The 15223-nt window shown below is 33.7% G+C and overlaps 1 protein-coding gene across 1 annotated transcript; it reads left to right on the forward strand.

Moving 5' to 3' along the window:
* Nucleotides 1-10831: 10831 nt before the first annotated feature.
* On the forward strand, nt 10832-13640 carry LOC148566896 (uncharacterized). Its single transcript, XM_088484477.1, has 4 exons — nt 10832-10873; nt 12555-12788; nt 12993-13085; nt 13401-13640. The coding sequence occupies exons 1-4, from the start codon at nt 10832-10834 to the stop codon at nt 13638-13640; spliced, it is 609 nt and encodes a 202-aa protein (XP_088340603.1).
* The last annotated feature ends 1583 nt before the right edge of the window (nt 13641-15223 follow it).

Below are 15223 nucleotides of genomic sequence, written 5' to 3' on the forward strand. Positions count from 1 at the left end.
TTTTTGCTGCATAACTTTCTTCTTTAGTATTGTTATCATTATCCTTTCAAGGGTTACTAGTGCTAATGTGCTACTCAAATTGAAATTTGCCTCATGGAATGATTAACTATGTTCATGTGTTGTATTGTTCTTTGCTTTGAATTGAATCATTGATTTGAATTATTAGGTGATTTTAGTTTTCTAGTGAATGTCTATTAAAATTGTGCTGAAAATGATGTTAATGGCTTCATTTTTTTAATTTTCATTTTTTGTTCTTCAATTTTTTGCTTAGAACAATTTTCGTTCTCCAAACCCTGTTCTCTCTCACGAAATGCTGTATTGTTATCTGCTTTAGATTGAATCATTGATTTGAATGATTAGGTGATTATAGTTTTCTGGTGAATGTCTATTAAAATTGTACGTTAAATTTTGTTAATGGCTTCATTTTTTTATTTTCTGTTCTCTATTTTTCATTTTTTTTCAAAACAATTTTTTTTTTAATTGTAAAGGAGAATAATTCTTTTGTTTTAAATAATCAAGATGATCAAGAAGAAGATTGAAAGAAGTGTAATTAGTTGTATTAGTTGGCCTTGTGTAATCTTTAGCTTATTTAGTGCTTTCGGGTTAGATTCCTAAATTAAGGAGAATATATAAGGCTTTAGCCAAGTGTGATTTAAAGGAGTAACTTTCTAATAACAATTTAGAGTTTGTTTTCAAGAGTCATGATATTATTCCTCTGCATAATACTCATGTCTTTTATTTTTCTGCTGCATAACTTTCTTCTTTAGTTGCTATCATTATCCTTTCAGGGATTATTAGTGCTAATGTGCTACTCAAATTGAAATTTGTCTCATGGAATAATTAACTATGCTCATGTGCTGTATTGTTCTCTGCTTTGGATTGAATCATTAATTTGAATGATTAGTTGATTTTAGTTCACTAGATCAATATTGGTTAAAATTGTGCTGAATATTTTGTTAATTTTTATTAAAACTATGCTGAAAATTTGTTAAAGGTTTATTAGGGAAGAAGTAAATTATGCAAAAAAAAAATTTAGAATTATGATCAACCTTTGTTAAGAAAGAAGTAAAATTGATCATGACCAGCCTTTTAGTTCAATGAAGAAATATATGAATTGAATCAGCTCAATTAAATTAATCAGTCTTTTAATTTAATGAGTTTCTATTTAAATTGATGGGTTTAAATATTTTTAAAATATTTTATGATTTAAAACAATCAACTTAGTTATAATAATGCATATGTGAATAATAATTTGATTGATGTTTTTACATGTAATATTTTAAATTTGGAAGATATTTAAAAGTTTACATTAGATTATAATTATATTGTATGGTGTGTTTATTTATAATTTTTTTATTATAAAATATTTTTTTTTGTTGAACTGGTTAACCAGTAAACCAGTGACTAAAACGGTTTAATGACCGGTTCAGTTTTCAGAACCTTGATAATTTTTTAAAAATTTTTGTTACATAATTCTGTTGGTGAGGGTTTGAGTTTTGTGTACTATTAATTTTTACATTGTCGTTCTCTTGCTAATTGTCTAATGACCTTATGTTGTGTAAAGGATTAATCAAATGCCTAGGAAACCTCGGTACACCGTTAGTACTGCAGTCGACACTGTTGCTGCCCTTGATAGTCAAATCCAAACTATTTTGGTGAGTTAAGTAATGCAACACTTATTTCAAATGTTGGTTTGCCTTTTAGGATAGACTTTTAGTCAATATCATTTGTGGGAATACTGAAAAAAAACTGGTTGATGTACTAACTACTTTGTTTTTAGCACACGGATGGAACGAAGGATACGGGAGCAAATACTTCAAGTGCATAGCGACGTGTTAGAGCGCCTCCACCTCCGTATTCTGGTAACGGTGCTCGACAATCTCGTGTTAACGCTGCACCATTTCGACCACCACGCAATGAAACACGGCTGGCTCCGTCAAGTGACACGGGGGACACTCGAGCTCCTGCAACATGCACAGAGCATCCGGATTTACATGAAGTTGCAGTTGACTATTCAGAAGATGAAGACTATGACTCGAAAGCGGATGAGGTCGAGTCATTTGATGACCATGTCGACGACTTGTTTGCCGCGCATGAAGTTGAACATCAAGGCAATTCCAACAGCAAAAAAGAACACCGATTTTTGGGAAGTTGATGTCATCGGTATTTTTTTTGGCTTGTTTCTTAGAAATTGTAATTACTCTTCTCCTTGCATTCTAATTCTCTTAGTAAACTAACGTTTAAAGCTTTTTTCCTCTGTTAGAAAACGGCGTGACTTCTTGTATGGAGCTGACTGTTAAGGAGGCATTAGCACTTCCTCTTGGAAGGAAGATCGTACTCCAACATAACAGAGAGTTGTAACAAGTTGGTCAGGCAGCGGACTGATAAACCACTATTTTATGGTTTACCTTATGCTCAATTGAGTGGTTTATATCAATTCTTTACTCACTTATTCGTATAAATTGCATGGTTTTATATTTTCTTTCCTAATTTTGTTCTATAATTGGAAACTTGCTTTCCAAGCCTTTAAATTACCAAAAATTAATTCCCTCTTATAACCATTCGATGCCTTGATATGTGTGTTAAGTGATTTCAGAGATTACAGGGAAGGAACGACTCAGAGGATGGAAAGAAAGCATGCAAAAGTGGAAGGAATACAAGAAATTGAAGGAACTGCAAAGCTGTCAGTCTGACCCTCTCGCACTAAATTGATCATAACTTGAGCTACAGAGGTCCAAATGAGGCAGTTCTAGTTGCGTTGAAAAGCTAACATCCGAGGCTTCGAAATGATATATAATTTATCATAGTTTCCTTGAGGATAAGTGACGCAAACGCGTACATCACGCGGACGCATCGCATCTGCGAAAATCAGCGTGTTTGAATTCACAACCAGCGAATTCTGGGCTGTTTCTGACCCAGTTTTCGGCTCAGAAAACACAGATTAGAGGCTATAAAGTGGGAAAATCCATTAATTCATAAAAAAGCTTTGATATACACAATTATCAGGATTTAGATGTAGTTTTTGAGAGAGAGAGAGAGACTCTCTCCTCTCTCTTAGGATTTAGGATTTAGATTTTTAGAATTAGGATTCCTCTCAGTTTATGGTTATTTCTCAATTTCAGGTTCAATGTTCCTTTTATTTATTTTCCCAATTTAATTTATGAATTTTCATGTTAAATTTGATTTCTTTTATTAATGCAATTTGAGGTATTTCAAATTTATGATTTTTATTTAGCTTTTTATATTCTTGGTTTTAATTGATGAATTGATAAATTGGAGACACTTGAGTTATCAAACTCCTTGTTGATTGAAAATTGGAATTCTTTGCTGATTGATTTGAATTCCAATAACTCTAGTCTTTTCTTAGGAATTAACTAGGACCTGAGGAATCAAATTGATTCATCCACTTAACATACCTTCATAGTTAGAGGTTAACAAAGTGGGAGCAGAATCCAATTCTCATCACAATTGATAAGGATAACTAGGATAGGACTTCAATTTCTCATACCTTGCCAAAAGATTTTATTAATTATTAATTTATTTTTCTTGTTATTTAAATTACTTGTTTCCTATTTCAAAAACCCAAAAATATACTATTTTACATAACCAATAATAAATCATACCTCCTTGCAATTCCTTGAGAAGACGACCCGATGTTTAAATACTTCGGTTATAAATTTTATTGGGTTTTGTTACTTGTGACAACCAAACTTTTGTACAAAAGGATTCTCTGTTGGTTTAGAAGCTATACTTACAATGCGATTATTTTTATAAAAATTCTTTACTAAACATAAATCCGTTCGTCAAAAATGGCACCGTTGTCGGGCAATTGCAAATGTGTGCCTTATTATTGGTTATTGTAAATATTTACTTCTAAATTGATTTTTTCGAAAAAAAAATAGATTTTTATTTTAAAATTTTTTTATCTTATCTTAGTTTTAAATTTCAAAATTCAAATCTTTTTCAAAAATCATATCTTTTTCAAAATCTTATCTTATCTTATTTTAAAAACCAAACCTTTTCAAAATTTAAATCTTTTTCAAATCTTTATCTTATATTGTTGACTTTTTTCAAAAATTCAAATTTCAAAATTTAAAATTCAAATTTTAAATTTCAAATTTTAAAAATTTAAATTTCAAAACCTTTTAATTTAAAAACTTATCTTCTCTTACCTAACTTATCTTATCTTTTCTAATCTTAAAATCAAATCTTTTTCAAACCTTTTCTCTTATTTATTTTATTTTATTTTATTTTCCTTTGCTTGTTTATTTGTTTTTATTTTTAATTTTTATTAGTTGCTATAAGTTCTCACCCCCATCGCTTTGAGTTTGGTTCCAATGTTGTTGCAAGGAATGGAAATTATAACAGGAACATGCATCAAGGTCAAAACAATCAGAGATGGACGGAGCCACGAGAATCTGATCAACCATTTAGGCAACAACACCTTCCAAACTACCATAGACAATGACCATTCAACAATGCATGTCAAGATAATAGTTATGGTGGACCCTTTCGTGACAACCAACCTCCACCAAATTACTATAGTCAAGAGTCATTCCAGGGAGCGTACCAAGATGATGGATATGGTGGACCCTCTTGTAATTACCGACAAGCCCCATCATATGCCTATGAACCGCCTCCTCAACACAGCTCCAGACCACCATACTCACAAGCCCCCTACTACCAAACATCATCACATGATTCTAACATTTATCCACCATATCAACCACCCTATGAGCCATATGAGCCATACATAGATCCACCCCAATTCCAACCCAGTTACTCCCAAGGACCACCACCTCCATATACACCACATCCATATCCATCAATCCAAGAGCCTTATGATCCTACTTATGATATCTGAGCAGGACAAGAGTCAAGGGATCGTCTCAAGGAAACAATGGATCAATTTCAAGCAACCCTACGTCAATTGGACTGAGCGATAAACCAAACAGCACCTGAAGCTTTCATGGCTAAGGAATCTCAATTTGAGAGCAAGGAATTGAAGTGTGCTGTGAAACAAGTGGAAAAAATAGAGAGTGATGAACCACCCTCTTATCATGAACCTTTCCTCCCAAATAATGAGCCTTCACATCCACCTCAACCTTCAATGCATGATACTATTGGTGTTCTTCTTCAAGGGCAAAGAGAGATGAAACGGGGAGTACTAGAATTCGCGACTGCCTTTACCAAGGTAGTAAATCGATTAGCTTCCCAACATCTGAGCACTCAAAGTACTCCCATGGCTACATGTGGAGAATTAAAAAAGAGTGTAGCATGAAAGAGACACTAGAAACTCCGGTGGACAACGAGGAACATGGCTTTGTATTAGAACAAGTGGAGGAAGCCATAACAGTTGCAGAGGAAGAAGTGGTTGAAGATTTAGGAGATGCTGAACCTCTATGGGAATCTAGAATTATAGAGCACCCCTCCAATAAGATTGAAATTGATGTCAAGAAGGCCAGTGCACAACCTCCATGGCATATTCCTTATGAAGACTTGGATGGGATAGATCAAGAAGTAAGTTCCCTTGGTGATGAGAATCATGCATCAAGTCCTCCTAGTGATAAATCTACATCCGCAAACGAACTCCTTGAGTATGAAGACTCTTCTCTGATTGAGTCTGCAAATGATGTGGAAGTAGAAGCCCTTCGAAAAGGATGGATGGGAGTTGAGTACGCTTTGTCAAGAACGTTGGAGACTTCTCCACCTAGGTTGTCATCTACTCCTTCACCTGAGTGGGTAAAACTTATCTCTGTTCGTCTTCCTATCCCACTTGAGTACGGTATTCTTGAAATGGACGGCCAACTTAGGAACCTTTGTGGCATTAAGCGTAAGAGAAGAATGTTTAATGGTTGGAGTTGCAAATCAAGGCTTATCAAGGTTGATACTTCAAGAGAAAGATGTAAGGGCTCAACTGGTGATAATTTGGTTAGATCTAAAAGAAGAGTTTAGTACTCCATAGAGAATTCAGAATGCTTGCCACCCATATGGAATCATGATGATCAACAAGAAGACGGGTGCAAAAGCAAGGTTTGGGACCCCGGAATTCATTCCAACAATCAACACTCTTGGAGCCCTATCACTTGCTTCAACTTGCTTGAGGACTTTATGCGCCTAGTTTGGGACCCCGGAGGTTACTGGAAGTACAAACATTGGTGGAGATTCCTAGATGAGTTCAAGCACAAGCCACCATAACAAATAAGCTCACCAAATGTCCAACTTAAGGACTTTAACTAAAAGTGCTAGGTGTGAGACAACTCACCATGGTATAATCGTTCTTTTTCAGTCTTAGTTTTATTTTATTTCGTTTTATTCTTAATTTTATTTTATTCTATTTTTCTTAGTGTTCATTTATAATATCTGCATTAGCATTTGCATTCTGCATTTTACATTCTGCATAAAAAAAATTTCGTACGCAACGCGCGAGCGTCGCTGACGCATCCGCGTCATAAGGTGCATTTGGAAGAAAAGAAAATTGAACAGAGAGTCACGCGAAAGCGTGGCTAGAGGCGTGCCTTAGGCACAAGTATGGCCACACGACCGCGTCGTTGACGCGTTCGTGTCGTTTGCGAAATAGCCTCCCCACGCGTCCGCGTCATCCACGCGAACACGTGGCCCTGCAAAATCGATGTAAAGAGGTGTATGGCAGTAAGTTATGATAGAGTGGGGCTGGAACCATGCTAGAAGCACAAGCCCTACCACGCGAACGCGTGCCCCACGCGTCTGCGTCATTTTTAAAAGAAAGGCCATTCACGCGATCGCGTCAACCACGCGATTGCGTCACCCCAAATCTTTGGCAAAATGGGTTTGAAATAGAGAGTTGCGCGAACGCATGGCTGCCATCGTGCCATTCGCTTAAATCAAGTCACGCGACCGCGTGACCCACGCGTCAGCATCACTTGACAAAAATCACACACCACGCGTCCGCGTCATATGTGACGCACAACTTATCCAGATCAGCCAAGATATCTTATATTTTCTTCCCCAAATCCTAATTTCTTTCTTCTTCTTTCTTCTTTCTTTCTTTTCTTCTCCCCCTTTATTCTTCTATCCCTTTTAATTTAATGCATTTATTTGTTCTTTTTTCTTCTCAATTTTATCTTAGCTTAACTCCTTTTGGTTTCTTTTTCAATTCTTTTTCATGCATTTTTATGTTGGTGTTAGAGTTTTATTTGGATAGTACCTTATTTTATTTGAGCATGTGGCTATTCTGAGGAGAGATTTGACAATTGACATTTACTTATAGCTCTCATATACATTTGGATTACATTATTTTCATCCCTATTTTAACTTGCACACTAAGTGTTTGTGAAAAAGTTTTTATGGCATTTTGAATCTTATTTTATTTTACTCTTTCACTTGCATACCTCTTTTTCACAACACTTGTGCTCCACATGTATTTGGGATTATCATTCACAATTGTCATCATTACACATGCTCTTTAATTTGGCATATTTATTACTTGATGCTTGAGCTATGCTTCTCATGCCTATTATTTGCATGTTTTTACCCTCTTGCATCTAATTATTTTGAATTGCCCTTTTTTATCTTTATTGTTGTCTTCCCTACATGTTGTAGCTACCATGTAGTTGGGCTATCATCTTTCCTTTGGCATTCCTTATCACTTGGAATTTTCTCCCTTCCGGTCTTAGTTTTCTATATTTCACACTCTTTCTTTTTCTTCTTCCTTAGGCATGGGTACCAAGAAAGGAAAATAGAAGGCTATTGATAAGATACCGGCACGGAGAGGAACCAAGAGACCTCCAGCTAAGGCGCCTCTATCTACAAGTGTCAGCTGTAGCAACCCATCCACTTGTACATCTCAGCATGCACCGAGGACGGTGCAACCTTTAAGTGTGGGGAGGTCGATACCGATCTCCATGGGTTAGTTATTTTCTTCTCAACACCAATGTCTTATTTTCTTTATTAGTTCATTGTTGCATCTGCATATTTGATTATATGTTTTCTTGATTTTACGCATTTAGTTCCTACTTGGTTGAAGTAATATTTTCTTTTTCAAGAAATTTTTATAGTATTTCACTAATTTAAATTGAAAAATTTTTTCTGTTAAAACTTGTTTGAAGTTGTATTTGGAATATAGTTTAAAAAGCTAAGAACACACAACCCGTGAGATTTTGAGCTTAATTACATGGTTGCATTATTTAATAAATATTTTATTCTTGTGTGTTCACTTCTTTATGATTGTAATCTTTATTTTGTTTCATCCTATATGTCCAATGCTTAATGTATTTACATGCTTGCATATGATTGAGGCCATTACTTGTTTTAGCTCACTTTTCCCAAATAAGCCTACCCTTTTTATGTCACCCTTGTTAGCCACTTTGAGCCTTTTAATCCCATTTATTCTATATTTTATCACATTACTAGCCTTAAGCGGTTAAACAATTAAATATCCCAATTGAATCTTTGGTTAGCTTAAGATAGAAATTGTGTATTCACCAAGTGTGGAGAAATGTGGGAACATGGGTTGATAGGAAAGGATTAAAGTAATAAAATAATCAGGAATTTGGGAGCATGCTCATGTGAAATCAAATTAAACCAAAACACCATGTGCATTGATATATGCTTATGTTTCAAAAAAAATCCAAAAAAAAAAAGAAAAAATCCAAAAATATTCAATAAATAAGTAAATAAATAAGGGAACAAAATTACCCCAATTTTAAGTTAAGTTAAGCTCCAAGATCAATGCATATGTGGTAAAAATTAAAAGAAAGGTTGATGCATGAGTATGTAATGCAAAAGTGGGAATTTTGGGTAGCTAGGCATGAATTTAAAAGTATATAGAGTGTGTGTATAGGTGAGAGCTTAGGTTAGTTAAAGATTCATATTATAGCTCACTTGGCCATACATATATCCTCACTCTTACCTTAGCCCCATTACAACCTTGAAAAGACCTCATGATGTTTGCATTGGTACATTAAATATTGTTGATTGGTTAGGTGAAGAATAAGGTTTAGAAAGCATGATTAGAGAAGAATAGAGTGATTACCCTATACACTAGAGTGATTAGAGTGATATACACTATCAGTGAGGGTTCAATGCTTGATTCTATGTTCCCTGCTTTCATGAGCTGTCTTCTTACAAGTTTACTTGTCTTTTATTGTATGATTTGAATTAGTGGAATTTGATTTATATTTGTCTTGGAAAACTTGTTTATTTTTAACCAAGTAGATAGAAACATCTTAGCATATATAGTTGCATTCATATACAAAGGTTGTATTTCATACATTTTACCATTCCTCTTCACTCCTTTATAGCTTCTCTTGAGCTTAGCATGAGGACATGCTAATGTTTAAGTGTGGGAATATTGATAAACCACTATTTTATGGTTTATTTTATGCTCAATTGAGTGGTTTATATCAATTCTTTACTCACTTATTCATATAAATTGCATGGTTTTATATTTTCCTTCCTAATTTTGTTCTATAATTGGAAACTTGCTTTCCAAGCCTTTAAATTACCAAAAATTAATTTCCTCTTATCACCATTCGATGTCTTGATATGTGTGTTAAGTGATTTCAGAGATTACAGGGCAGGAATGACTCAGAGAATGGAAAGAAAGCATGCAAAAGTGGAAGGAATACAAGAAATTGAAGGAACTGCAAAACTGTCAGCCTGACCCTCTCGCACTAAATCGATCATAACTTGAGCTACAGAGGTCCAAATGAGGCGGTTCCAGTTGCGTTGGAAAGATAACATCCGGGGCTTCGAAATAATATATAATTTGCCATAGTTTGCCTGAGGATAAGTGACGCGAACGCGTGTATCATGCAGACGCGTCGCATCTGTGAAAATCAGCGTGTTTGAATTCGCAACCAGCGAATTCTTGACTGTTTCTGACCCAGTTTTCGGCCCAGAAAATATAAATTAGAGGCTATAAAGTGGGATAATCTATTCATTCATAAAAAAAGCTTTAATATACACAATTATTAGGATTTAGATGTAGTTTTAGAGAGAGAGGCTCTCTCCTCTCTCTTAGGATTTAGGATTTAGATTTTTAGAATTAGGATTCCTCTCAGTTTATGGTTATTTCTCAATTTCAGGTTCAATGTTCCTTTTATTTATTTTTCTAATTTAATTTATGAATTTCTATGTTAGATTTGATTTCTTTTATTAATGCAATTTGAGGTATTTTAGATTTATGATTTTTATTTAGCTTTTTATATTCTTGGTTTTAATTGATGAATTGATAAATTAGAGACACTTGAGTTATCAAACTCCTTGTTGATTGAAAATTGGAATTCTTTGCTGATTGATTTGAATTCCAATAACTCTAGTCTTTTCTTAGGAATTGACTAGGACCTGAGGAATTAAATTGATTCATCCACTTAACTTACCTTCATAGTTAGAGGTTAACAAAGTGGGAGCAGAATCCAATTCTCGTCATAATTGATAAGGATAACTAGGATAGGACTTCAATTTCTCATACATTGCCAAGAAATTTTATTAATTATTAATTTATTTTTTTTGTTATTTAAATTACTTGTTCCCTATTTCAAAAACCAAAAAATATACTGTTTTACACAACCAATAATAAATCATATCTCCCTGCAATTCCTTGAGAAGACGACCCGAGGTTTAAATACTTCGGTTATAAATTTTATTGGGTTTTGTTACTTGTGACAACCAAATTTTTGTACGAAAGGATTCTCTGTTGGTTTAGAAGCTATACTTACAACGCGATTATTTTTATAAAAATTCTTTACTAAACAGAAATTCGTTCGTCACGGGCCTATTGAGCGGGTTCTTGGGGACTTTGGGGGCTGATTTTCAACAGTTACCAATTTGTGAAACTAGTTGGAAGACAATGAACAAGGCTTTCAAGGAGTATGCGTTTGACCAGGTTAAGGTAATTTTTAAGTTTGTTGATAAAGTAAGGCGTTACCAATGCTTGAAGTATTTTTGGGTCGTTCAACCGTTTTTCAAGTGTAAAATGCTTCTTCTTTTTTTTCTCTTATATGAACAGTACAAGGAAAAGATTAAGACGCACACACATGATATCGACAATACAAATTCTTAGAGAATATATATATATATATATATATATATATATATATATATATATATATATATATATATATATATATATATATATATATATATAAGGACTTTTTTGTTTAGTGTAAATTATACTACGTTATTATATAGCTTAGTTCCAAATCATCCGGTCCCTCGTGTATAACAATGTAACTAAAATTATAATAATAATAATAATAACAATAATAATAATAAAACTTATAAACCTCATGATATTGTGAAAGCTGCTTTTATAGTAAACAATTAAAGAGTGACTAGTTATTATTTATTCATTTTGGTTAAATCAAAATGTCAGAAGAAAATAAATATAGAACACATTTACACAAATGAAATTCGTTACCCTCTTAACTTTGAAAATTTGAATGTTTTGTGGTTTTAGTTTTTTATTGAGAGATTATTTGATTATTGACTAGCTCTGGTTATGCTGTTTTTCTGTTTTGCTATTCTCCGTCAGTAGGTGGATTTCTTTGTTTTTCTATTTTTCTGTTTTTGTCTGGTAAATTAGAGAAGGATAGTGCATGTTGGGTTTCTTTTTGTTCAATGCTTTGAATTTTGTTGCCGAAAAGTGTTCATGTCTAATGATGTATCTTCTAATAATATGTAAGTCTGTTTCAGGTGGTTAATTATTATATATTTTCTTTCTGTTAAATTTTAGTCCGCTCCTCCTCAACCCTCCCGACCAAAAAGCCCTTCACCTTTCAACTTTGTTATTTTTGTCCCTGGCTGTAGAAAGCTATTGTAGAAGAGATTCAACTTGATTCCTTTAATAGGATTTGATGGGTTCCTTTACCAAAAAGTTTTAACAGATTGTATTAGTAACTAATACCATTATTTAATGAAGTGATATATACTTGGTCACTACTAAGCTGGTCAGCAAGGGGGATTCTTCTCATATCTTGAAGGTGATATTTCTATTATCATTATTAAAAATTTTTGTGGCATGTATGATCAGGTGAGCGGTCCATCAAGATTTGATTTGATCCTATTACTAATAAGGTGTATGTTAGAAGGGAATATAGAAGATAAGAGTGGCTTTCATGCGTTTGTTCCCAGCTAACTTTGATTACTGAAAAACAAATACTCAATATTAAGCCATCTTTGTCAAGGGTCTCTTTATTCTTGAAGTTCATGATCAAGGTCCACCTACTGTGATTTTTTGTTTGTATGATAATCTCTTGTTAATCTTTATGTGGACTAAGTTATGTGGCCTTATGTGATTAGGCATGCTTATATTGGTTGTGATTCTTGCTCTTTATATGGTTATATTGGTTGTGAAACTTGCTCTTTGAACTTAGCCCTTTGGATAAAGTTTTCATGGTGGAAAGCTCTCGATCTATTTGCTTGTGTGTTGATTTGATCACTCGTGTATAAAGTTCTGTGATGTAGTATGGATGTGGAGTTAAAGTTAAGTGGTTACAATGATGGTTTGAAAGCACTGATAGAAAATCTTTATCATACACATTATGTTATCTTATGATCTAAACTATTTGTAGCGAGTCTTTCACTATGAGGACGATGGAAGAGGAAGAATAAAGCGGGGAATTATACAAAGAATAGGAAGATACTGGAGGAACGCAAAAAATCTTTTGTTCCATAAGGTTTATGACAAAGAACTTACTTCTGAGGAAAATGTCAAGCATAAGCCATCAGGAATAAATGCAAATCACTGGAAATGGTTTCTTGAATATCAGTTGAAGGAGGACACACAGGTGACAAATATTGAGTTGGTATTTCATTGTATTCGATTTTAAACCATCATGAATTACTACTAAATATGCTGAATTTATTGTGATAGTGAAAAAACTTCTACCTAAAATATCTTCACCTTATGCTTTTTTGTTTTTCCTCAAATTGTACATGGCTATGTTATAGACCATTAACATTGTATTAATTTATCTTGTTAACATTTATGTTTGTCTTTTTGTTCGTAGGAGAAGTGTAGAAAAAATGCCATAAATCGTTTAAAGCAACTGTACGCACATACTGGAGGTTCTAAAACAATGGCAAGAAAGAGACACGAAGAAGTAATCAATTTAAATTCAGTTTCAGAATTTTGACTTGTTTTTGGTAATATAGTGTTGTTTGTTATATGATTGTTTCTTGATGAATGTTATAGGAGCAATAATAGGGAAGGCCTATTGGTAGAGGAGAGACATGGACCATGAGTCATAAAAAAAAAAAGGATGGTTCGTTTATGAATGAAGATGCGCGTATTGTTGGGGTAAATCATGTTCTTTAATTTTTCAAATTTCTTTTTGAATTAATACCATTGAATTTAAATTAGTGTAAATCTGAATCTCACATGTCTGCAGGAAGCAATTGAACATATTGAGGGCTAGGACGCCTCTAACAAGGAGCTTTCACAGAATGATTCCCTTGCACAAGTGCTTGGAAATGAGCACCCAGGACGAGTTCTTGGACTAGGTTTCGGTCCATGTCCCACTCAGTATTTTCATAATATTCCACAGCAGTCTGACTCTGGTGTGCAAATTGAGGAGTATCAGATGGAAATTGTAAAACTTAAGGTGGAGGCAGTAGAACTCAAGGCAGCGGCAACAGAGGAAAAGGCAAAGAGATAGAGAATGGAGGCAGAGGCAGCAGAGGAGAAGGCAAAAAGACAGACAATGGGAAATTTGTTAAGATGCATAATCCGACAACAAAGAGGTAATTTGCCATCTAAAATAGCTGCAGATCTGTATTCTTTGGGAAGTGCACCGACCTCATTCCATACAAGATGACGTGCTGGCACTAATGATCTGAATGATAAATCTTGGAATCTAAATACTTTTTAACTGTTCACTGTCCTAATAACTTTTAAGATATTTATTTGTAGTTTACAAACATCGATGCACTGAATTCAAATTACTATTATAATTATTGACTTTTGCATATATTTTTGTTCTGTTTTGTGTATTTTACTTTGATTGGTTGTTGGTTGTTTTAATAAATTAAAGCAACTTAGTGGAAGAACGTATAAAGAATTAAAGAATTGGAATATATTATTATAAATTCGGATTTTTTTTTAAAAAAAAACTATAACTCTACATTTGGCAGTGGTTACAAATTCGTCGCTATATTTTAACACAGCTTTTCAACAAATAGCATTTTGCAGCAGTTAACAACCGCTGCCATCTACAAGCAGCCCTATTCACGTTTTAGTAGCGGTTAGAACCACCGCAAATTATGTCGCCACAAATACCATTTAACAGCGGTTATACCAGCGGTTACTATTAACCGCTGCTAAAGGTTTAGCCGCACGCTATCTCCCAGCGGGTTATCAACCGCTGCTATCCATTCTGCAGCGTTTAAACACCGTTGCGAATCGACTACATAACTGCTGCTGTTTTCCAGATGTGATGTAGTGTCTTGGCAACATGTTTAAATGGTGGCCTCATGAGAAGATACCAGAACCAAGCTTCACTTGGTTCTGATACCAACTATTATTAATATCTTATTAATAATATAAACATTTAAATTAACAAGATATAAATTGAACAAGAGCACTATCAATAATATAATAACATCTAATAAACTAATGATGAGTTAAATATTAATACTCACAATATGATCGAGTAATATGAATTTGAATTGCAATTCAGAAATTTAAAGAAAATACAAAGGATGATTATTTGAAATACAAAGATTGCAACGAAAGTTTTAAAAGTGTTTCAGAGTATGAGAGATTGCATGTGTGTGTGTGTGTGTGTGTCTTGTTGGTTTCTGTTTATCAATGTTTTATATTTTCAACGTTTCGAGTATGATGCGATTATTTGTTCGGTCATCTTTTTTTTATAGGCTCCTAGATATATCATTATTCTTCAAATATTATGTACGTACTTTTAAGTTTTAGGTGTCATAATGCCTCGTCACCTCTAACTTATATAATATTAAGGGCCCTAATATTAATGTGAATAACCAACTCTACTTTGATGTAGAGATCGAATAGTAAGTGTAGCACGCACATAATTTTCTTTCAGAAAATGATCCCATGTATATATAAATTGCATACAGTAAAAGGGAAAAAATCTACTAATTAAGTAATTATTGTATAGGAGTGGCTAGGTTTATGCATGAAATTATATAATTCTATGAACAATAATTAAAATTATTTTATTTATTTTAAATTATAGAGTATAGACAATGAATCATAAATCATTAACTC

Source organism: Arachis ipaensis, chromosome B4 (genome assembly GCF_059453495.1).
Source record: "Arachis ipaensis isolate K30076 ecotype BB chromosome B4, ASM5945349v1, whole genome shotgun sequence".
NCBI lineage: Eukaryota > Viridiplantae > Streptophyta > Magnoliopsida > Fabales > Fabaceae > Arachis > Arachis ipaensis.

Bases quoted from the DNA above. Each gene is read 5' to 3' on its own strand.
- LOC148566896 (XM_088484477.1), top strand. From the start codon at position 10,832: ATGAACAAGGCTTTCAAGGAGTATGCGTTTGACCAGGTTAAG. The intron at 12,789-12,992 runs GTATTTCATTGT...TTTTGTTCGTAG, and splicing joins AGGTGACAAATATTGAGTTG to GAGAAGTGTAGAAAAAATGC. The intron at 13,086-13,400 runs GTAATCAATTTA...ATTGAGGGCTAG, and splicing joins CAAGAAAGAGACACGAAGAA to GACGCCTCTAACAAGGAGCT.